At 44.6% G+C, this 25,065-nt stretch overlaps 1 protein-coding gene across 3 annotated transcripts; it reads right to left on the reverse strand.

Annotated features, from left to right (window-relative positions):
- Window positions 1–5,745: 5,745 nt before the first annotated feature.
- LOC116370514 (E3 ubiquitin-protein ligase TRIM11-like) lies at window positions 5,746–24,215 on the reverse strand. Of its 3 annotated transcripts, XM_031819780.1 has the most exons (17): window positions 23,938–24,214; window positions 16,325–17,312; window positions 16,055–16,226; window positions 15,008–15,591; window positions 14,642–14,737; window positions 11,965–12,120; window positions 11,510–11,587; window positions 11,162–11,300; window positions 9,966–10,016; window positions 9,809–9,859; window positions 9,653–9,697; window positions 9,503–9,547; window positions 9,361–9,405; window positions 8,097–8,150; window positions 7,889–7,915; window positions 7,477–7,652; window positions 5,746–7,276 (listed from the first exon to the last, which is right to left on the reverse strand). In XM_031819780.1, the coding sequence occupies exons 3-17, from the start codon at window positions 16,191–16,193 to the stop codon at window positions 6,902–6,904; spliced, it is 2,061 nt and encodes a 686-aa protein (XP_031675640.1). In that variant the 5' UTR covers window positions 16,194–16,226; window positions 16,325–17,312; window positions 23,938–24,214; the 3' UTR covers window positions 5,746–6,901. The 3 variants fall into 3 exon arrangements, with proteins under 3 accessions (XP_031675640.1, XP_031675639.1, XP_031675641.1); XM_031819779.1 differs by having other exon boundaries at window positions 16,055–17,312; window positions 23,938–24,215; XM_031819781.1 differs by lacking the exon at window positions 9,653–9,697 and having other exon boundaries at window positions 16,055–17,312; window positions 23,938–24,215.
- Between the last annotated feature and the right edge of the window lie 850 nt (window positions 24,216–25,065).

Below are 25,065 nucleotides of genomic sequence, written 5' to 3' on the forward strand. Positions count from 1 at the left end.
GACTGAAGTGGAAGTGAAAGTCACCCAGTAGAATACTACTTGAGTAGAAATCTAAAACTATCTGGTTTTAAATACACTTAAAGATGCACTATGCAGAAATAACTCCATTTCCTGGTTGCTAAAATGTAATAGTTTGCCTAATTTCAGTTTATGCGGCAAAACAAGCAAGTAGAGAATCATTGGACCATGAAAACTGCTGTGAATATATTTTCCATATTTTATTTGAAGCTGTTTGAAGCTGGTGTGCAAACGGAAAGTAAAAGTCACACAAAAAAAATTAAGAATGGGAGGCATAGAAATGGAGCACATAGAATAGATACACCACTTCTATACTTCTTTCAATGAGAATGACATATCTATCATTCACATTTCTATGTGCATTTGGTTGGGGTCACCCAAAAAGTTATATATTGTAGCTTTAATTATCAAAAGTAGAAGCTATAAATCCATCCAAATTCCTTATATAAAGCAAACCAGACGGCACAATTGTTTTTTTTTAATGGATAGCCAGGGGCACACTCCAACACTGACCAACAGACCATTTACAAACACTCAGACATCATTTACAAACAACGCATGTGTGTTAAGTGAGTTGGCCAGATCAGAGGCAGTATGGATGACCAAGGATGTTCTCTTGAAACTGGATGAATTGGACCATTCTTCCTTGTCCTGCTAAGCATTCGATTATCGAGTAGCCTAGCCTACTGTTGGTGTCAGGGACAATAAGGCCTAATAAAAGTACAGTGCATTCGGAAAGTATTCAGACCCCTTCACTTTTTCCACATTTTGTTACGTTACTGTATTATTCTATATTATTTATTTTCATTTTTATCAATCTACACAGAATACCCGATAATGACAAAGCGAAAACAGGTTTTTAGAAATGTTTGCAAATGTATTAAAAATGAAAAGCATAAATACCTTATTTACATAAGTATTCAGACACTTTGCTATGAGACTCGAAATTTAGCTCAGGTGCATCCTGTTTCATTCATCATCCTTAAGATGTTTATACAACTTGATTGGAGTCCACCTGTGATAAATTCAATTGATTGGACATGATTTAGAAAGGCACACACCTGTCTATTTAAGGTCCCACAGTTGACAGTGCACGTCAGAGCAAAAACCAAGCCATGAGGTCGAAGGAATTGTCTGTAGAGCTCCGAGACAGGATTGTGTTAAGGCACAGATCTGGGGAAAGGTACCCAAAAGATTCTGCAGCATTGAAAGGTACCTAAGAAAACAGTTGCTTCCATCATTCTTACAGTGCCTTGCGAAAGTATTCGGCCCCCTTGAACTTTGCGACCTTTTGCCACATTTCAGGCTTCAAACATAAAGATATAAAACTGTTTTTTTGTGAAGAATCAACAACAAGTGGGACACAATCATGAAGTGGAACGACATTTATTGGATATTTCAAACTTTTTTATTCAACCCCTTTACTTTCAGTGCAGCAAACTCTCTCCAGAAGTTCAGTGAGGATCTCTGAATGATCCAATGTTGACCTAAATGACTAATGATGATAAATACAATCCACCTGTGTGTAATCAAGTCTCCGTATAAATGCACCTGCACTGTGATAGTCTCAGGGGTCCGTTAAAAGCGCAGAGAGCATCATGAAGAACAAGGAACACACCAGGCAGGTCCGAGATACTGTTGTGAAGAAGTTTAAAGCCGGATTTGGATACAAAAAGATTTCCCAAGCTTTAAACATCCCAAGGAGCACTGTGCAAGCGATAATATTGAAATGGAAGGACTATCAGACCACTGCAAATCTACCAAGACCTGGCCGTCCCTCTAAACTTTCAGCTCATACAAGGAGAAGACTGATCAGAGATGCAGCCAAGAGGCCCATGATCACTCTGGATGAACTGCAGAGATCTACAGCTGAGGTGGGAGACTCTGTCCATAGGACAACAATCAGTCGTATATTGCACAAATCTGGCCTTTATGGAAGAGTGGCAAGAAGAAAGCCATTTCTTAAAGATATCCATAAAAAGTGTTGTTTAAAGTTTGCCACAAGTCACCTGGGAGACACACCAAACATGTGGAAGAAGGTGCTCTGGTCAGATGAAACCAAAATTGAACTTTTTGGCAACAATGCAAAACGTTATGTTTGGCGTAAAAGCAACACAGCTCATCACCCTGAACACACCATCCCCACTGTCAAACATGGTGGTGGCAGCATCATGGTTTGGGCCTGCTTTTCTTCAGCAGGGACAGGGAAGATGGTTCAAATTGATGGGAAGATGGATGGAGCCAAATACAGGACCATTCTGGAAGAAAACCTGATGGTGATGATATTACTAGTTTATCTAGCGTGTCCTGCGTTGCATATAATCGATGCGGTGCCTTTCTTAAAATCAATACACAGAAGTATATATTTTTAAACCTGCATATTTAGCTAAAAGAAATCCAGGTTAGCAGGCAATATTAACCAGGTGAAATTGTGTCACTTCTCTTACGTTCATTGCACACAGAGTCAGGGTATATGCAAGAGTTTGGTTAGCCTTGCTCATTGCGAACTAATTTGCCAGAATTTTACGTAATTATGACATAACATTGAAGGTTGTGCAATGTAACAACAATATTTAGACTTAGGGATGCCACCCGTTTGATAAAATACCGAAAGGTTCCGTATTTCACTGAAATAATAAACGTTTTGTTTTCGAAATTATAGTTTCTGGATTCGACCATATTAATGACCAAAGGCTCGTATTTCTGTGTGTTATGTTATAGTTAAGTCTATGACTTGATAGAGCAGTCTGACTGAGCTATGGTAGGCAGCAGCAGGCTCGTAAGTATTCATTCAAACAGCACTTTCATGCGTTTTGCCAGCAGCTCTTCGCAAGCACAGCGCTGTTTATGACTTCAAGCCTATCAGCCTAATGGCTGGTGTAACCGATGTGAAATGGCTGGCTAGTTAGCGGGGTTTGAAACGCTAATAGCGTTTCAAACATCACCCGCTCTGAGACTTGGAGTAGTTATTCCCCCCGCGGCTTTTGTGGAGCGATGGGTAATGCTGCTTCGAGTGTGGCTGTTGTCGATGTGTTCCTGGTTCGAGCCCAGGTAGGGGCGAGGAGAGGGACGGAAGGTATACTGTTACACTGGCAATACTATAGTGCCTATAAGAACATCCAATAGTCAAAGGTATATGAAATAGAATAGTATAGAGAGAAATAGTCCTATAAATACTATATTAACTACAACCTAAAACCTCTTACCTTGGAGGAACCAAAAAGGAACCACCAGCTTTCATATGTTCTCATGTTCTGAGCAAGGAACTCAAACGTTAGCTTTTTTACATGGCACATATTGCACTTTTACTTCTCCAACACATTGTTTTTGCATTATTTAAACCAAATTGAACATGTTTCATTATTTATTTGAGGTTAAATTTATTTTATTGATGTATTATATTCAGTAAAAATAAGTGTGCATTCAGTATTGTTGTAATTGTCATTATTATAAATACATTTTTTTTATTTAAATTGGCTGATTAATCAGTATCGGCTTTTTTTGGCCCTCCAATAATCGGTATCGGAGTTGAAAAATCATAATCGGTCGACCTCTAATGGACCTCTATGACAAAGCTCCAGAGATCCTCTGTGGAGATAGGAGAACCTTCCAGAAGGACAACCATCTCTGCAGCACTCCACCACTCAGGCATGTATAGTAGATTGGCCAGACGGAAGCCAATCCTCAGTAAAAGGCACATAGCCCGCTTGTAGTTTTCCAAAAGGCATCTAAAGGACTCTCAGACCATGAGAAACAAGATTCTCTGGTCTGATGAAACAAATATTGAACTCTTTGGCCTGAATGCCAAGTGTCACGTCTGGAGGAAACTCGGCACCGCTCATCACCTGGCCAATACCATTCCTACGGTGAAGCATTGTGGTGGCAGCATCATGCTGTGGGGATGTCAGGATCAAGGGAAAGATGAACTGCGCAAAGTACAGAGAGATCCTTGACGGAAACCTGCCCCAGACCTTCCAACAGGACAACAACCCTAAGCACACAGCCAAGACAACGCAGGAGTGGCTTCGGGACCAGTCTCTGAATGTCCTTGAGAGGCCCAGCCAGAGTCCGGATTTGAACCCAATCGAACATCTCTGGAGAGACCTGAAAATAGCTGTGCAGCGACACTCCCCATCCAACCTGACAGAGCTTGAGAGGATCAGCAGAGAAGAATGGGAGAAACTCCGCAAGTACAGATGTGCCAAGCTTGTAGCATCATACCTAAGAAGACTCAAGGCTGTAATCATTGCCAAAGGTACTTCAACAAAGTACCGAGCAAAGGGTCTGAATACTTATGTAAATGTGATTTAATTTTTTTGCAAACCTGTTTTTTCTTTGTTATTGTGGAGTATTATGCGTAGATTGATGAGTAAAAATATATATATATATATTTTTTTAAAGGCTGTAACCTAACAAAATGTGGAAAGTGTCAAGGGGTCTGAAAACTTTCAAAATGCACTGTTGTAGGCTTCAAGTAACGTACAGATATCCCCCCAAAATAATGAAGTAGTAGTCTACTTCAAACTATATTTTACTTTGTTACTTTACACCACTGCAGTTATCAATGGGACCTGGACGCATTGTGCAAAGGCATCGCGGTTGGTAGGCTTCTACCTTATTGGACACTGTCACTGTTCTACATTCACATGCGGCACTGTTGGGAACGACCCAGCCCCGAACCGCCACCACCGCATCAACAGGGAGGGACATCGATACGTGCGCCGCCCGGGACATTTTTGACCGGTTTTAGCCTAATTACAAAATACTTGCGAACAGGTGTTCCTTAGGCTGCTTGGGTTGTTTATTGAATATATAGCCAATTCAATGCTGTTCCTTTCAATCACATAGCCCACCAGTGTTTTTATTCTAATGTTACAATGTCCATGTTGATGATCACACACACTGCATGCCCATTGGATGGAGTGCGCATCAAAACTGGAACATAGGCACAGAGTTGCATTTGCTGTCGTTTCAACGGATGGGCAAAACTGCAACGAATATATTTGGACAACAACAACATATTCGTTATATTGTCATTGTGACATAAATCAAATCGAATATATTCAGCCTGAGAGAGAGACAGACAGACAGACAGACAGACGGGCAGATCGGCAGATAGCCTAGCCTACGCCCAGTTAGATGTCAATACGATATGAACCTCCGAACTGGATTCCTCCCAGCTGCAAGAAAGCGTTTATGAAAATGTGTAACGTAATTAAAAAACCTATCGAAGCACTTACCGCTTTGAAGATTTGTTCAATGCTTAGTGATGATGGTATCGGACAGTGGGAAGCGTTACCATCCCAAACGGCATGCTGCTTGCTGTGTTTGTCTGATCTCTTATTTCCTTTGGCTCTACTCAGTCTCCTCTCCAGCTCTCCTCCTCCGGACCGACGCAGTCTACAACAGCCATACCTGGTACGTCGCTTTCTCGGTGACCTTTGCTGCAGTCATTGGCGGATGCAGGCATCGCGGGGAGGGAGGTTTTTCAACACTCCTCATGTAAACATCACGTTTACACTGTAATTATTCTGCCTATTAGATAGTTGTGGTATTGGCACTATACCTGCTTTCAGATTTAATGAAATGCAGGCTATCAATTGGATAAATATTTTATTTGTAGCCTTATTGAACATGCTAATTTAATAGGCTCTAACATGGTATAATATAATAGCCTATACAATACTGTACTAAAAAGTTCAAGAAGATGGACAACTCAAGGTCAGGGTTATTTTAGAAAAATTCATGCAATGATTTATTAGATTAGCCTCCAATTGAACTCCTATTACAACATGATTCAAATATATTCTGTCACTAATATAGTTTTCCAAAAAGTATTCAGTCTCATTCACCCCAGGCTATCCAATATGTTGAGCGTGAAAATCCCAGCAGCGTTGCAGTTCTTGAGACAAACCGGTGAGCCGGGCACCTACTACCATACCCCTTTCAAAGGCACTTACATCTTTAGTCTTGCCCATTCACCCTCTGAATGGCACACATACGCAATCCATGTCTCAATTGTCACAAGGCTTAAAAATCCATATTTATCCTGTCTCCTCCCCTTCATCTACACTGATGTAAGTGGATTTAACAAGTGACATCAGTAAGGGCTCATAGCGTTCACCTGGATTCACCTGGTCAGTCTGTGTCATGGAAAGAGCAGGTGTTCTTAAAGTTTTGTCCACTCTGTGTAGAATATGATGACTAAATTGACTGGCTCATAAAGGATTCTTTGTCTTTGTGTTTGTCTCTGGGTCTTACTCAGTGGCTCCCAGTCCACATAGTTTACATTTGGTTTATTGTGGACATTCTTCAAAAACTGGATTGTAATGTACAAGTAATATGTTTTATTTGTAATGACTGTGGTTATGTCACAAATAGCACACTATTCCCTATAGTAATGCAATACATAGGGCCCATGGGGCTCTGGTCAAAGAAGCAGACTATATGTGAATAGGGAGCCATGTGAGACACATATGACCCTATATAGACAGATTCATCCATCCTGTGATAAGGACAGATGGTGAAATCCTTCATTCTCAGACTGATGGACTGTAGTGAGTTGTATTGGTCAAAATGATCAGTCCAATCCAGACTCAGTATCCAGATTATCCATTGGTCAGCTCCATAGAACACAGGAGGTCATTATGAATGGTTCTAAGGGACTGTATTTCATTCCAGAAAATTGTTCCCTCTCTTCTGGCCTTGTTCCCTTCCCTATGTTGACATGAGACATCTGGGTATATTGGGCGCATCAGCTATAGCTTCCACCATATTGCTTTGACCTATCCAGTCCCGTCCTATTGGCTCAGTGAAGAACATTGAACAAGGACAGACTGAACGAAACTACGTTTAGGAATGAACAAAAAAACTAAAACCCATCTCAGTCCACCAGAGGCATCGAGACAGGACAAATGATGAGCGGCGCCTCGTTCCTGCCAGACTTATTGGTGCAAGGGCTGAAGAAGGGATGAATGACATCCGAGAAGCTGTCGGTGAATGTATAGATGAGCATCTTAGCTTCCACGTTATAGAAGGACACCTGTCCCTTATCACAGTCTACGTAGACCCCTATACGGTTGGGTTTGTGGTTGAGGCCCAGCGCTGTCGACGGTTCCGTTCGGAACGCGTAGTCCTTCTTATCCCGGAGACTCAGGAACCAGTAGCCGTGGGCGGGGCTTACTATGATCTTCCCTTTCCTGTTGATGGAGTGGCTAGCCACGCCCAGGTCCCAGTCCGTCTTCCCACCCACCTCCACCTACGAATACAAATCACCCAAAATCATAATCAATACACTACAATACAACATCATGCTATACAACAACACTGGAAGGTGAGCACATGTATATTCACATCATCCCTGGCATACAGTCCCTCCATCTATCAGGCCCCATTATGACCCACTGTTCTTCAGCCCGATGGCTGTTGGAATGAAACTAGCCCTGCTTCTGTTCTCACCTCCCAGTAATGGCGTCCCGAAGAGAAGGCCTGGCGCCCGAGGACGCAGACCACACGGTCAAAGCGCTCGGGGCCATCCGCCACGGGCTGGTAGCGGTCCCAGCAGCGCACCTGCTTGCCGTCGTCGGAGATGAGCAGGCGTGGGTGGGCGGTGAGGGGGTCCAGGGTGATGTCCACTGAGAGGGAGAGGAGGGGAGAGGTAGAAGGGGAGGGGGGGGGCAGAGAGAGAGACATACAGAGGGAGAGAATAAGTGGGGGAGAGAAAGAGAGAACAGAGGCAGAGAGAAAGAGGGAGAAAAAGTCATCAATCACCAATCAAGAGTTCAATCAGCAGTTTTGTGTCTATAACTAGCAGGAATGTGCTTGACACATGGACACAGACAACATGATACAGGAAGAAGGAAGTACATACCTGCATATTCCTGCACTCTCCTCACCTCTGGAGAGAGAGAGAGAGAGAGAGAGAGAGAGAGAGAGAGAGAGAGAGAGAGAGAGAGAGAGAGAGAGAGAGAGAGAGAGAGAGAGAGAGAGAGGTGTTAAACCATCTAACCCCTGATCAAATACTGTATGTTTTATCACATGACTGGGACTTTGAGTTAATAAATGAATCAAAGCCTTACTTGGTTTTGGATTTCTTCCCACTGACTGGTCTGGTTGAGGTTGAGAAAGCCAATCTGGCCAAACAAAAGAGAATACGTGTAATAAAACAATGGGTGGGTCTAATCCTAAATGCTGATTGGTTAAAATCGCATTCCAGCCGGTGTCTATTCCACAAGTTACCACCGGCTAAATCTGTCACCTTAAAATGCCTATTTACTCTGTTCCTTCAGACTGCGCAGTCCACTGTCTCATCAGCCCAGCCAGGCACTTTATGAACTTTATCTCCACTATAAAAAGCATCTAGACATTCTTTTAGACTAACATTTCGTTTTCAACAGCGGAGATTTGTATAAACCTTGCTGTTGGTCTCTCTGACATTTTCAACATTGTTTCAATATTCAAATTCGATCTCCAGCTGTCCCATGGTAATTAAGGTGTTGGGATTCGGGATGAGACAGACAGGCAGCGTTTCTCAGCCAGTCTAAATCAGGAATCAGCTGGCATTAGGTATACAGTATAGCAAGAAATGTCAATTGAAAAAAGGTAAAACGAGACGAAGTGTAGCTAGTTTGCAGTTGTTCCAGCTTCAATTGGAAGTTATTGTGTTGTTGGCTAGCTCCTCTGAACAACAACGTCCTGATGAGATAGAAAATGTTCTATGCCAGGCGAAATCGCGCCTCATTAGCTCATTGTGGTGGATGTATCCAAATAAATGTCACTAGAAAACAGCTTAAACTAATGCTAATGCAGCTACTGTTGATATTCTGGATGCAGTGTTTGACGTGACTGTAAGATAGCCGTAGTTGGCAAGCTAGCAAGCATGGGATACGAAGTTTCCAGCCAGTATGGCAATGGAACATTTAGAATGAACGACTGGATCGCATTCATAGATACAGAATTGAACGACTGGGTCGCGTCTCTGACAACCGAACTGATAGAATGAACGACCAGCCAGCTTGGGTAGCAACCCTTGATCTGTGTCGGCTTATATCTTGTGGAAGGATGAAATAGTTTGAATAAATTAATCAAGTTAATGCTTTTAATGAAAATATGTCAATCGTTATTTGAATATGTTAGTAACCTGTTGTATAAAAGTGACAATGCCCTCGAAGCCGGTGTTTGGAGGATATATTTGTCTCGGGCCTAACAACACCTGTGCCAATTTATCCTCCAAACACCGCCTTCTCGGTCATTATACCTTAATTAGACACTTTATGTATCATTGGTAACTGACACATATGGAATGGGCCTGTGCGTGTGAAAGAAACAGGAACGAATCCAAACCTGGACTTCCTACAGAGTGTTCTGGTGGAGGTGGAGAACGCAAACCTGGCAAAACAGTATCATGTAATCAAATACAGTGTTATTATTAGAAACAAATGGAAAGGGATGAGTGTGACAGAAGCAGCCGTGAATTAAATCTTACTTGGACTACTTCTTCCCAGGGACTGGTCTGGTTGAGAAGGTAAATCTGGCCAAACAAAATAGAATACAGGAAATCAATTACTGTATGAATTATTATACATCTGTTGGGTCTGTGAGTGTGACAGAGACATGAATGTTATCTTGGACTTACTTGGACTATTTCTTCCGACAGCATGGTTTGGTTGAGAAAGCAAACCTGGCCAAACAAAAGAGAATCAATCAAATCAATACCGTATAGATTATTAGACACACAGAATGGGAGGAGCTGGGACTTTGAGTGTGACACAGACATGAATGAAAATCATACTTGGACTACATCTTCCCACAGATTGGTCTGGTTGAGGTTGAGGACGCAACCCTGGCCAAACATAAGAGAATGCATTAATCAATATCAGACACATATTAGATCATAATTAACACTAAAAGATACAGATGGGATGGTACTTTGAGCGTGTAAACCTTACTTGGACTATATCTCCCCACGGATTGGTCTGTTTGAGGTTGAGGACGCAGACCTGGCCAACAAAAGACAATGCAGTGTATGGGTCTATAGGTTCTCAACTGGTTTTGCCTTGGGACCCCAAATTAACCAGGTTGTCTGTCACGACACAATATTTGCATTGGGAAAAATAATCTGCAAAATATAATCTGAAAAACTATTTTGAATTCTGTATTGATTTTAAATATAGCAATTATATGACAAGGGAACAACATTCCCACCTCTTTCATTGTCAATAAATACATTTTGCCCATGTTCTTGATGAAGATTGTTAATAAACTCACTGGTTTGAGACAACAAAATCAACCAAAATAGTGCTGCTAATAGCTTTATATTGAAAATACTGTGATTGAAGACAAACTGTTCAGAGATTAAATGATAAAAAAAAAAAGTAAGTTCATTATCATTTATTCACACTCTCTACCTGGTTTAAATTGTTTAAGTTCAGACTGGAGTATTTTTTCATAACATGTTTTATTTATTTTACTGACACACACACAACCCATTCAAAACCGCTTGCCACCTACATTTGGGTCACGACCCACCAGTTGAGATTCGATGGTCTACATCATCCTCTACATATTGTATTGTAGCCTAGTCGTGTTCATAAAGTAAAGTTAGACCGTCTCAACACTACAGTATTGTAGCCTAGTCGTGTTCATGAAGTAAAGTTAGACCATCTCAACACTACAGTATTGTAGTAGTGTTCATAAAGTAAAGTTAGACCGTCTCGACATTACAGTATTGTAGCCTAGTAGTGTTCATGAAGTAAAGTTAGACAGTCACAACACTACAGTATTGTAGTAGTGTTCATAAAGTAAAGTTAGACCATCTCAACACTACTGTATTGTAGTCTAGTCATGTTCATAAAGTAAAGTTAGACCGTCTCAACACTACAGTATTGTAGCCTATTAGTGTTCATGAAGGTAAGTTAGACAGTCACAACGCTACAGTATTGTAGCCTAGTAGTGCTCATAAAGTAAAATTAGACCGTCTCAACTCTACAGTATTGGTGATATTCTTTATTTGTCACTTGCAACAACCCAGCGAGCAAAAGTGGTAAAATCTTGACGTAATTTCAACCAGTTTTGCCCACTTTGAAACTGATAGTACTCATAGATAGAATGTATAGGAGTTCTACAACGGTCAGCCCTAACTCACAGATCTCCGGCAGTCTCTTGAGCTCCTCCCGAAACCGCTCCACCATTTGATTGACAGTCAGAAGCACCGCCCCTGAGGTGAGTTCAGAGGTCACAACAGCATCCGACCAATCCCTGGTCTGAGGCGGGGTGGAGAATGTCTGAGAAGAGGAATAAAGAGAATGGAGGAATAAATTAATTAGAAAAAACAAGTAGCAAGATCATTTTAAATGAAGAGAATGGAAAGGAAAAGTACCTCTTACCTTGTAACTAAGGTAACTAAAGGAAAAAACGATTTCAAAAAAGGTAGAAATGGTTGAAAAGGATGAATAAAGACAAAAAGATGTGATGAACAGAAAGAGTCTCTAACCTTGAAGAAAAGTACGTAGTCGTCAGACTGGGCTAGCTGGGTGAGGGTAGCGCTTCTCTTCCTCAGCTCAGAGATCTCCTATGATAGAAAAGACAAGAAATACTTTATTACTAATAATCCCAGAGGGAATTGGTTTGTCAACCATTGCAGCAACACAGTCACAAAGACAACAATCACCAATATCAGAAGCAAAAAAAGATAGCGGCATGAATGTATTTTATTGATCACCTACTGAAGATGCAAATGAGCTGTTTACCCAAATCTAGTACAATACGTTTTAATAATATTGTGTCAGCTCTGCCTTCGCTGCTATTGATATTATTGTCCTCTCTCTGAAATAAACCATTCTCTCTGAAATAAACCATTCTCTCTGAAATAAACCATTCTCTCTGAAATAAACCATTCTCTCTGAAATAAACCATTCACTCAAATAAAATTAACGAATAAAAAGAGACCTGCTCTAGGTCTCTGATGAGGGTCTGTCCTTGGTGCTGTGCAGCCCGCTGTGACATCTCTATCACCTCCAACAGCTCTGCCTGGCTCCTCTCCACAGAGCTCACCAGGGCAGAGAACACATGCATGCTGCCTGCTGTCTCATGTTCCGCACACACCTGGGGAGAGAGAGAGAGAGAGGGAGAGGGAGAGGGAGAGGGAGAGGGAGAGGGAGAGGGAGAGGGAGAGGGAGAGGGAGAGGGAGAGGGAGAGGGAGAGGGATGATGAGGGAGAGAGAGAGAGAGAGAGAGATGATGAGGGGCAGGGAAAGAGAGAGGGATGATGAGGGGCAGGGAGAGAGGATGGAAAGACAAAGAGGGGAGGGAGAGAGAGAGGGAGAGAGAGGGATGATGAGGGGCAGGGTGAGAGGATGGAAAGACAAAGAGGGGAGGGAGAGAGAGAGAGAGAGAGAGAAAATTAATTGCACAGTACGCTCTGTGTGTGTGGGTACGATGTCTGTGTGTGTGTTCTGTGTGTCTGTACTGTGTCTGTGTTCTCTGTGTGTGTACTGTGTCTGTGTGTGTTCTGTGTACTGTGTCTGTGTGTTTGTGTATTGTGTCTGTGTGTGTGTTCTGTATATGTGTACTGTGTCTGTGTGTGTTCTGTGTACTGTGTCTGTGTGTTTGTGTACTGTGTCTGTGTGTGTGTTCTGTATGTGTGTGTACAGTGTGCTGTGTCTGTGTGTGTGTTCTGTGTCTGTGTGTGTGTACTGTGTCTGTATGTGTGTTCTGTATGTGTGTACTGTGACTGTGTGTTTGTTCTGTGTCTGTGTGTGTGTACTGTGTCTGTATGTGTGGTATGTATGTGTGTACTGTGTCTCTGTTTGTGTACTGTGTCTCTGTGTGTGTACTGTGTGTGTGTGTACTGTGACTGTGTGTTCTGCGTGTGTGTACTGTGTTTGTACGTGTGTTCTGTATGTGTATACTGTGTCTGTGTGTGTGTTCTGTGTACTGTGTTCAGTGTACTGTGTGCTAGCCTCTCTACACTGGCTTCCTGTTAAGGCAAGGGCTGATTTCAAGGTTTTACTGCTAACCTACAATGCATTACATGGCCTTGCTCCTACCTATCTCTCTGATTTGGTCCTGCCGTACATACCTACACGCACGCTACAGTCACAAGACGCAGGCCTCCTAATTGTTCCTAGAATTTCTAAGCAAACAGCTGGAGGCAGGGCTTTCTCCTATAGAGCTCCATTTTTATGGAACGGTCTGCCTACCCATGTCAGAGACGCAAACTCGGTCTCAACCTTTCAGTCCTTACTGAAGACTTATCTCTTCAGTGGGACATATGATTGAGTGTAGTCTGGCCCAGGAGTGGGAAGGTGAACGGAAAGGCTCTGGAGCAACGAACCGCCCTTGCTGTCTCTGCCTGGCCGGTTCCCCTCTTCCCACTGGGATTCTCTGCCTCTAACCCTATTACAGGGGCTGAGTCACTGGCTTACTGGGGCTCTCTCATGCCGTCCCTGGAAGGGGTGCGTCACCTGAGTGGGTTGATTCACTGTTGTGGTCATCCTGTCTGGGTTGGCGCCCCCCCTAGGGTTGTGCCATGGCGGAGATCTTTGTGGGCTATACTCAGCCTTGTCTCAGGATGGTAAGTTGGTGATTGAAGATATCCCTCTAGTGGTGTGGGGGCTGTGCTTTGGCAAAGTGGGTGGGGTTATATCCTTCCTGTTTGGCCCTGTCTGGGGGTGTCCTCGGATGGGGCCACAGTGTCTCCTGACCCCTCCTGTCTCAGCCTCCAGTATTTATGCTGCAGTAGTTAATGTGTCGGGGGGCTAGGGTCAGTTTGTTATATCTGGAGTACCTCTCCTGTCCTATTCGGTGTCCTGTGTGAATCTAAGTGTGCGTTATCTAATTCTCTCTTTCTCTCTCTCTCTCTCTCTCTCTCTCTCTCTCTCTCTCTCTCTCTCTCGGAGGACCTGAGCCCTAGGACCATGCCCCAGGACTACCTGACATGATGACTCCTTGCTGTCCCCAGTCCACCTGGCCGTGCTGCTGCTCCAGTTTCAACTGTTCTGCCTTATTATTATTCGACCATGCTGGTCATTTATGAACATTTGAACATCTTGGCCATGTTCTGTTATAATCTCCACCCGGCACAGCCAGAAGAGGACTGGCCACCCCACATAGCCTGGTTCCTCTCTAGGTTTCTTCCTAGGTTTTGGCCTTTCTAGGGAGTTTTTCCTAGCCACTGTGCTTCTACACCTGCATTGCTTGCTGTTTGGGGTTTTAGGCTGAGTTTCTGTACAGCACTTTGAGATATCAGCTGATGTATGAAGGGCTATATAAATACATTTGATTTTTGATTTTGATTTACTGTGTACTGTGTACTGTGTACTGTGTCTGTGTGTGTACTGTGACTGCGTGTGTGGTCTGTTTGTGTGTACTGTGACTGTGTGTGTGTTCTGTGTCCTTGTGTGTGTACTGTGTCTGTGTGTGTGTTCTGTGTGTACTGTGTCTGTGTCTGTGTACTGTGTGTACTGTGTCTGTGTGTGTGTTCTGTGTGTGTGTGTGTGTGTGTGTGTACTGTGTCTGTGTGTTTACTGTGTGTGTGTGTGTGTGTGTGTGTGTCTGTGTGTGTGTGTGTGTGTGCTGTGTCTGTGTGTGTGTGTGTCTGTGTGTGTGTGTTCCAGACACCCACCTGTATATTCTCCAGTGATGTCCTGATGTCCTCCACCTTCTTTTCTCTTTGTGTGATCATGTCCCTCAGCTCTGCCTCTGTGATTTCCAACTGAGACTGCATACAGAAACAGACCGGAGTCAACATACTGCAATGTACTTATTCCGTATTCCTAGTATGTACATATCTACCTCTACCTCGAAGCATGTGATTAACACAATTTAAATATGTTTCAAACACCCAGTCTCTTTTGTGTAGAGTTGATTAAACTGACTATATAGCTTTGGTTAATACAGTATGTTTTCATTTCTACAGTAGTAGCATTGCAATTGGAGTACCCTACATCTCCATCAGAATTAGTTCACACACCTCTGTCCCTCTCCCTACCTTCTTAATGAGCCACTCTCTCTTGGCTGGTATAACCTGGTGTCCATGGTGCTCTCCCTCCATGCACACGGCACACCCACATGTCTGGTCTGTCCGGCAGAAGAACTCCAGCCCCCTCTGGTGTTCAGGACAGAGAGGCGCGTCGGTGGAGGAATCAGCCGGCCCGCTCAGGGTGTATCTGCGTGGGACAACAGGAGGGGCAGGGGGCGAGAGGGCGGTGGTGTTGGAGGAGAAGGGTGAGGGCGGGTGGGGGTGGAGGACGGGCGGAGGGGTTCTGGAGTTCGAAGGTCGTTGGAACCTGGTCTTCATCTCCAACAACAAATCCCCAGGCATCACACCCATCCCTGGGGGTCTTGGAGGGACCGGAGGACGCTCAACCCCGTATGACACCCCCTCATTTCCACCGCCACCCCAACCTTGACTCTCAATCCCTCCTTCAAACACCATGGCCCCCCGGTCCAATCCGTCCGCCATCTTCTTAAACTGCTCGGTGATCTCCTTCAGGGTGCGGTTGATGTGAAGTTCCGGCCTCTTCCTGAAGCTCTCCTTACACAGCGGGCACACACACGTCTTCCCTCCTCCTCCTTCAACAACAAGTTACAGTTCATTTCATTCATTCACATGGCGGAATACATTTGATCTCTGAATGGGGATGTGATGAAATAGGCCTACTAATAGGAAACAACCAATAAGGTTGCATGGATGTAAGTTGTTGCCTGTATTGGGCTCATGTACATACAAACAAATGTACATTTATATTTCAAGTTGGGTAGGGTCTATAGGCCTATGAACATTTCTGTTTCAGGTAATATACAGTATATAGGCCTATGAACATTTCTGTTTCAGGTAATATACAGTATATAGGCCTATGAACATTTCTGTTTCAGGTAATATACAGTATATAGGCCTATGAACATTTCTGTTTCAGGTAATATACAGTATATAGGCCTATGAACATTTCTGTTTCAGGTAATATACAGTATATAGACCTATGTAAACACTTATTTTTCAGCTAGTGTAAAGTATATACAAAGCCACAATACATACCATCCCAGTAGGTGGAGATGCAGTCCAGACAGTAGCTGTGACCACAAGGTGTGGAGACTGGGTTGGTGAACACATCCAGGCAGATAGAACAGATGAACTGATCCTCAGAGAGGAAGCCACCCGACCCGGAGAGAGCCATTCTGGGGAAAATGGTAGAGCTAGTGGTCTGGACCTCTGCAGGGGAGACGGTATGGCTGGCTGGTAGGGCTACTGGTCTGGAGCTCTGCAGGAGAGACGGTAAGGCTGGTTGGTAGGGCTCCTGGTCTGGACCTCTGCAGGGGAGACGGTATGGCTGGCTGGTAGGGCTACTGGTCTGGAGCTCTGCAGGGGAGACGGTAAGGCTGGCTGGTAGGGCTCCTGGTCTGGACCTCTGCAGGGGAGACGGTAGGGCTGGCTGGTAGAGGTAGTGGTCTGGACCTCTGCAGGGGAGACGGTAGGGCTGGCTGGTAGGGCTACTTGTCTGGAGCTCTGCAGGGGAGACGGTAGGGCTGGCTGGTAGGGCTACTGGTCTGGAGCTCTGCAGGGGAGACAGTAGGGCTGGCTGGTAGGGCTACTGGTCTGGAGCTCTGCAGGGGAGACGGTAGGGCTGGCTGGTAGGGCTACTGGTCTGGAGCTCTGCAGGGGAGACGGTAGGGCTGGCTGGTAGGGCTACTTGTCTGGAGCTCTGCAGGGGAGACGGTAGGGCTGGCTGGTAGGGCTACTGGTCTGGAGCTCTGCAGGGGAGACAGTAGGGCTGGCTGGTAGGGCTACTGGTCTGGAGCTCTGCATGGGAGACGGTAGGGCTGGCTGGTAGGGCTACTGGTCTGGAGCTCTGCAGGGGAGACGGTAGGGCTGGCTGGTAGGGCTACTGGTCTGGAGCTCTGCAGGGGAGACGGTAGGGCTGGCTGGTAGGGCTACTGGTCTGGAGCTCTGCAGGGGAGACGGTAGGGCTGGCTGGTAGGGCTACTGGTCTGGAGCTCTGCAGGGGAGACGGTAGGGCTGGCTGGTAGGGCTACTGGTCTGGAGCTCTGCAGGGGAGACGGTAGGGCTGGCTGGTAGGGCTACTGGTCTGGAGCTCTGCAGGGGAGACGGTAGGGCTGGCTGGTAGGGCTACTGGTCTGGAGCTCTGCAGGGGAGACGGTAGGGCTGGCTGGTAGGGCTACTGGTCTGGAGCTCTGCAGGGGAGACGGTAGGGCTGGCTGGTAGGGCTACTGGTCTGGAGCTCTACAGGGGAGACGGTAGGGCTGGCTGGTAGGGCTACTGGTCTGGAACTCTGCAGCTAGGGGGCAACAGAACACAAGTGTTAGGTGTCATTAAAAAGTTTGTTGAGAGGAATCTTCCCAGCCCAGAGGGAGCCTGGCTGGGGCTGGGGCTGGAGGCTGGGGCTGGGGCTGGAGGCTGGGGCTGGGGCTGGAGTCTGGGGCTGGGGCTGGAGGCTGGAGGCTGGGGCTGGAGGCTGGGGCTGGGGATGGGGCTGGGGCTGGAGGCTGGGGCCGGTGAGACGCTAAGGCTGGCTGGTAGGGCTACTTATCTGGATCTCTGCAGCTAGGGGACAGGAGCTCCCAGGTATTAAGTGGATTGAGAGTATGTGTAAATGTCACTTTTGTTTAGGTAATGTCTGTCAACACTGTATTACATAACACACACACACACACACACACACACACACACACACACACACACACACACACACACACACACACACACACACACACACACACACACACACACACACACACACACACACATACACACACACACACACACAGACTGTGTCCTCCACAGAGGAACATTTGTCTCAGTCAAGCATGGCTGCCTGTGAGATAATGTAGAAGAATGTGGTCTGTGCACTCTGACTGATGTTTACCCTAGTTAGCTCACACAGTAGGCCTGTATCTGTCACATCAGACAGGGGGTGGAATGAAGTAGGACCGGTAGCACAGAGGAGACCTCAACCAGCGCTGATACTGTCGCCTATGGCAACATGGTAAAACAACCTGGTCTGGTTGGAGAAAACAAGGATCAATAGGCCACAGCCTCTGCCTGACAGGAAACATCTTTAAACATGCACTATAATTAGGCAATATGTTTAAAATACAAAATAAGACTGCTAGTAATCCTCACTTACTCGTTTGCACTCTGTAACCTAAACTGCTATTTGGGGCTCACACAATGTTACTTTCACAAATCACTACCTAGACAATGTCATGTTCAAAATCATGTTGTTAGTACTTATTATTATCTTTCATTTGTTTATGGTTAATGTCAGTAGCAATACTAGGGGTGCCACATGTAAAATATCCATATGCACTCACTCACACACACACACACACACACACACACACACACACACACACACACACACACACACACACACACACACACACACACACACACACACACATACATACACACACACACACACACACACATACATACACACACACACACACACACACACACACACACACACACACACACACACACACACACACACACACACACACACACACACACACACACACACAGAGAGAGAGCTCATGGGGTTTAAGGTGGAAGAGAGCAATACAAATTTAAATTACGTCATCATTTCTCAGCGTTTGTACGGACAGATGTAGCCTATTGAATCTCATTATAGAATATGCCCAAATGCATCCTCCAATTGCAACATCTGCCTATACCCACACATATTGTCTCAAGATAAACATCTATATTTTGAATGAAGTTGGACGAAATGACCTTCTATATTTCCACCTAATACAGCTACTTACTTTCTTTTTCAGCTCTTCCTCAGAAGCAAACTGGTAAGGCATAACTTTCCACTCCAAGGTTACCTGGAATTTTGCCTTTCAGGATTTGAAAAATATGATTGGTTAACCATTGGCCTATGACATGTCTTGCGCTGCACTGGGCTGCATGGCATGTCAGATCTTAAACATGATTGAAGAACACGTGTTTAACATCACCAGTAGGTTTAGGCTACCGCATCCTTACGATAATATATATATTTTCATAAGCGCAATGTGACCGCAAGTGACAGGTCGGAATATTTTATCAAAATTTGGGACAAATCAGCCCTTTTGTTTTATAAGTTAGTAGTGTTTGAATTTGTTGATAAAATGCATGACATGAATGACATGATTGGCTTTGGTCACCCAAAGCCATACTGGTTTAAATAGAATGCACTTCTTCACTTCCTTCACTGTGTTATCTCATACTAATGTTCTCTTGCAGGAAAATCCACAGGTACTTGCCATCTCTCTTATCATGCATCTGTACCTTGAGTACTACTTATCATCAACTATCAGGTGACTAGGCAACGTGAAATCAATGACATAATACTTCCATTTCCATCATCTATTGGGATGCAGATAAATGTACAGAGCTGGCTATCAAAGACACGTATTTTGTGGGACAAGACTCACAGTCACACAGGACTTAAAGTTGATAGAACTCAAAATGTGGTAGACTACTATATAGGCCAACACACAAGGGACCAGGGCCAGTATATACTGTATACAGTATATACATATGAGATGAGTAATGTAGGATATGTAAACATTATATAAAGTGCCATTGTTTAAAGTGACTAGTGATACATTTACTACATCCAATTTGTTATTATTAAAGTGGTTTGAGATTTGAATCAGTATGTTGGCAGCAGCAACTCATTGTTAGTGATGGCTGTTTAACAGTCTGATGGCCTTGAGATAGAAGCTGTTTTTCAGTCTCTCAGTCCCAGCTTTGATGCACCTGTACTGACCTCGCCTTCTGGATGATAGCGGGGTGAACATGCACTGGCTCAGGTGGTTGTTGTCCTTGATGATCTTTTTGGCCATCCTGTGAGAGGTGGTGTAGGTGTCCTGGAGGTAGTTTGCCCCCGGTGATGCGTTGTGCAGACCTCACTACCCTCTGGAGAGCCTTACGGTTGTGGGCGAGCAGTTGCCATACCAGGTGGTGATACAGCCCGGCAGGATGGTCTCGATTGTGCCTCTGTAAAAGTTTGTGAGTGTTTTTGGTGACAAGCCACATTTCTTCAGCCTCCTGCGGTTGAAGAGGCGCGGTTGCGCCTTCTTCACCACACTGTCTATGTGGGTTGACCATTTCAGTTTGTCCGTGATGTGTACGCCGAGGAACTTAAAACTTTCCACCTTCTCCACTACTGTCCCGTTGATGTGGATAGGGAGCAGCTCCCTCTGCTGTTTCCTGAAGTCCACGATCATCTCTTTTGTTTTGTTGACGTTAAGTGTGAGATAATTTTCCTTACACCACACTCTGCGGGCCTCACCTCCTCCCTGTAGACCGTCTCGTCATTGTTGGTAATCAAGCCTACCACTGTAGTGTCGTCTGCAAAGTTGATATTTGAGTTGGAGGAGTGCATAGCTGTGCAGTCATGGGTGAACAGGGAGTACAGGAGAGGGCTGAAATGAGTTAGGGCAGTGTGCAGTGTGATTGCGATTGCGTTGTCTGTGGACCTATTGGGGCGGGAAGCAAATTGGAGTGGGTCTAGGGTGTCAGATAGGGTGGAGGTGATATGATCCTTGACTAGTCTCTCAAAGCACTTCATGATGACAGAAGTGAGTGCTACGGGGCGATAGTGGTTTAGCTACCGTAGCTTTCTTGGGAACAGGAACAATGGTGGCCCTCTTGAAGCATGTGGGAACAGTAGACTGGGATAGAGATTGATTGAATATGTCAGTAAACACACCAGCCAGCTGGTCTGCGCATGCTCTGGGAATGCCATCTGGTCTGGCAGCCTTGTGAGGGTTAACACATTTAAATGTTTTACTCACGTTGGCTGCTGTGAAGGAGAGCCCGCAGGTTTTGGAAGCAGGCCGTGTCGGTGGCACTGTATTGTCCTCAAAGCGAGCAAAGAAGTTATTTAGTTTGCCTGGGAGCAAGACATCGAGGTCCGCGACGGGGCTGGTTTTCTTTTTGTAGTCCGTGATTGACTGTAGACCCTGCCACATACCTCTCTTGTCTGAGCCGTTGAATTGTGACTCTACTTTGTCTCTATACTGACGCTGATCTTGTTTGATTGCCTTGCGGAGGGAATAGCTACACTGTTTCTATTTGGTCATGTTTTCGGTCGCCTTGCCCTGATTTAAAGCAGTAGTTTGCACTTTCAGTTTTGCGCGAATGCTGCCATCAATCCACAGTTTCTGGTTGGGGAAGCTTTTAATAGTCGATGGGGGTAAAACGTCACCGATGCACTTGCTAATAAACTCGCTCACCGAATCAGCAATTACATCAATGTTATTGTCCGACGCTATCCGGAACATATCCCAGTCCACGTGATCGAAGCAATCTTGAAGTGTGGAATCAGATTGGTCTGACCAGCGTTGAACAGACCTGAGCAGATCTGGCTGGGGGCAACAAAAATGGAGTCGTGGTAAGATTTTCTGAAAGGAGGGCGAGGGAGGGCTTTGCTTGCGTCGCGGAAGTTAGAGTAACAATGATCCAGAAATGTGCCAGCCCGGGTCGCTCATTCATTGTTTTAAGATTAGCCTTATTAAAATCCCCAGCTACAATAAATGCAGCCTCAGGATATGTGGTTTCCAGTTTACATAGAGTCCATTGAAGTTCTTTCAGGGCCGTCAAGGTGTCTGCGGGGATATACACGACTGTGATTATACTTGAAGAGAATTCTCTTGGTAGATAATGTGATCGGCATTTGATTGTAAGGAATTCTAGGTCAGGTGAACAAAAGGACTTGAGTTCCTGTATGTTGTTATGATGACACCACGACTCGTTAATCATAAGGCATACACCCCCTTCTCTCTTCTTACCAGAGAGATGTTTGTTTCTGTCGGCGCGCTGTGTGAAGAAACCAGGTGGCTGTACCAACTCCGATAACGTATCCTTAGTGAGCCACGTTTCCACGAAACAGAGAATGTTACAATCTCTGATGTCTCTCTGGAAGGTAACCCTTGCTCGGATTTCGTCTACCTTGTTGTCAAGAGTCTGGACATTGGCGAGTAGTATACTCGGGATTGGTGGGCGATGTGTCTGTCTACAGAGCCTGACCAGAAGACCGCTCCGTCTGCCCCTTCTGCGGCCCATTGTCCTGGGAGGTGGACCAAACTGAGGATCCGCTTCGGGAAAGTCGTATTCCTGGTGGTAATGTTGGTAAGTTGATGTTGCTCTTATATCCAATAGTTCCTCCCGGCTGTATGTAATAAAACTTCAGATTTCCTGGGTAACAGTGTAAGAAATAATACATAGAAAAACTAAGTACTGCATAGTTTCCTAGGAAGCGAGGCGGCCATCTCTGTCGGTGCCGGATCCAGCCACAATCAGTAAATATGAGGGGATCAATGAACAAATGCAATGGAACTGGCTTTGAGATCCAGAGTTGAGTTCAAGGGTTATATATTATATGTACAGTATGTATGTGGTATATAATTAGTACTTTTTTACTGCAACCGCCAACCATAGGAAGACTCAGGAGCTCTCAGTGAGTGTAGACAGCCTGCTGCTGCCCGCTGCCAATAGATTAACCGTTTTTATCACCATCCCAGAATCGTTCTGAAGTGCAATTTAAATCGCCCCAAAATGAAGATGAACCATCCCAAATTAAAATAGTCTACATATTGTGTTTAATGTTTTGATATGAACATAGAACAGTGCCATGAGTTAATCCTTACAGGATGTCAGACAGGTGTGGAAAAGGAGAGAGAGGCAGAGAGAGAGAGAGGCAGAGAGAGAGCGAGGCAGAGAGAGAGCGAGAGAGAGAGAGAGAGAGAGAGAGAGAGAGAGAGAGAGAGAGAGAGAGAGGCAGAGAGAGAGAGAGAGAGAGAGAGAGAGAGGCAGAGAGAGAGAGAGAGAGAGAGAGGCAGAGAGAGAGAGAGAGCGAGAGAGAGAGAGAGAGAGAGAGAGAGGGTCTACTCGAGAACCTAGGTCATTCACAGTAATTGAATTTGCTAATAAGAGTAGCCTACTATTGAAATAGATAAATGGGGCTGAGCCAGAAATTCACGTAAAAAATTGCCTGTAAAAAGGTCAACATTGGAATACTAGCGTATGTACATCTATTCTGTGTAGCCTGAATGTAGCTCTTTAGAACAGTGTGTTCCCATGAATTGCATTTGGAACATTGACACATAACCTACTGTTTAGTGCGCATAGCTGCGCTCAACATGTGCAAACGTAACAGCTCATCAACATTTTAAGGTTCTAATCTCTTGCATTAGCTTTAACAGCGTATTATTATTACGTGTTTTGTATGTACAGTAGTTGTATGAATTTAGATATATCCTCCCAGAACTGTCCCAGAGTGTTTGAATCTTCCCAGACATTCCAGACATTTTATCATCACCGGGACAACAGGACACCCTTCATTTCGGAGCCCTGCCTAGATACTGTAGTTAGCTACCTACGGGAGAAGTAGCTAGCTGGCTAGAAGGAGCTAGCCCTACTGTGGAATAGTACTAGGGAAATAGTCTGTGTTTTTGAGTTTACTCTACTGCTAGCTATTGTTAGCTAGATATTTAAGTGACATCTATGTTGAGGCCTAATGTAATTAGATATTGAAGGAGACACATGCAAAGTAGCTACGTCTTCCTGGTCTCAGTACTTCTAAATTTTTCAGGACTAAGTTTGGGTCTCCACCTGAGACTTTCCCCACATTTACATATGCTTATGCTTTCTTCACAGATTCACATGGCTCCTCCTGGTGTATATTTTGAGAATGGAAATGAGCTAGCTCCAATATAATATTATCATACCAATTCTACAAACTGAGCACCACTGACAAACCCACTTGTGATCCATCATGTGACAGGTGTACAATAGGCTAGTATTGGAGAAACACACACACACACAATGCACTGGCCCACATGAGAATATATGCAAAACGCTTGCTTATTAGCTAGGACTTTATCATTTTGAGATGGACCTAGTACCTGTTCTGTGGTCCTTGAGACTTCCAGGTGGATAATGTCCAGTGTCCTGTCTTCTGTCAGTCTTTCCCTCCTCTATCTTGTTGTTCCTTGTTACACACTTTTCCCCTTTTCTCTCTTTCTGTCTTTTCTCAACAGGTATCCAGAGAGACTGAGGTTGTTGTCATCATGATGGAGTAACTGCAGACTTTACAGTTGGTACCTCCCTCCCTCCCTCAGCCAATCCAACCAGCCAGACAGGTGTGCCGACCAGGTTCAGGTATGCGTCTAATTCTCTCTCTCTCTCTCTCTCTCTCTCTCTCTCTCTCTCTCTCTCTCTCTCTCTCTCTCTCTCTCTCTCTCTCCTTTTCCACACCTGTCTGACATCCTCTAAAGGATTTGTAAGGATTAACTCATGGCACTGTTCTAGCATTACCTCGCTTCACTCTCTCGCCTAAACTCCCATAACTGAGGTAGCATTTTCCCAGAGATGGTGGCCCCTTGACGCACACAACCGTATTACATGTGTTTACTCTTGAGTGAGAGGGTGGCTGGCGGTGTAGGTCTAATAACATATCATTAGGCTGGCGAGACACAGGCTACACCTGTTAAATGTTATCACGAGAGGTAAGGCTTTTGTGGTTCCGAGCACATTCAACTACAATGGTGTCCTGTCTTGGAGGAAAAGTACACAGAGCTTAAACAATGTAATCAAATCAAGTTGTAATTGTCACATGCGCCGAATACAACAGGTATTTGATTTGACCTTGCAGTGAAATGCTTACTTACGAGCTCTTAACCAAAAATTCAGTTTTAAGAAAATACCCCCAAAACAGTAAGAGATAAGAATAAATAATTAAAGAGCAGCAGTAAAATAACAATAGCGGGGCTATATACAGGGGGTACCGGTTCAGAGTCAATGTGCGGGGACACAGGTTAGTCAAGGTAGTTGAGGTAATACGTACATGTAGGTACACAGATCTTACCACCCGTTTTACTGGTTCTCCTATTCAAGTCCCCTTCAGGATCCGCCTCACGGTTATGCTGTTAAACATAAAGTCTAAGTGCGGTAACTGTATACTATTCCTTGAGTGTGCAAATAAAGAGTTAATGATTTGTAAGTCTTTGAAGAATTCTAGTTGCCACACAGAC

This window comes from Oncorhynchus kisutch, unplaced genomic scaffold (assembly GCF_002021735.2).
Source record: "Oncorhynchus kisutch isolate 150728-3 unplaced genomic scaffold, Okis_V2 scaffold2587, whole genome shotgun sequence".
Lineage (NCBI taxonomy): Eukaryota > Metazoa > Chordata > Actinopteri > Salmoniformes > Salmonidae > Oncorhynchus > Oncorhynchus kisutch.

Bases quoted from the DNA above. Each gene is read 5' to 3' on its own strand.
- LOC116370514 (XM_031819779.1), bottom strand. From the start codon at position 16,193: ATGGCTCTCTCCGGGTCGGGTGGCTTCCTCTCTGAGGATCAGTTCATC. The intron at 9,548-9,652 runs GTAAGTCCAAGA...TTGTTTGGCCAG, and splicing joins TGTCGGAAGAAATAGTCCAA to ATTTACCTTCTCAACCAGAC. The intron at 7,916-8,096 runs GTAAGGCTTTGA...CTCTCTCTCCAG, and splicing joins GGGAAGAAATCCAAAACCAA to AGGTGAGGAGAGTGCAGGAA.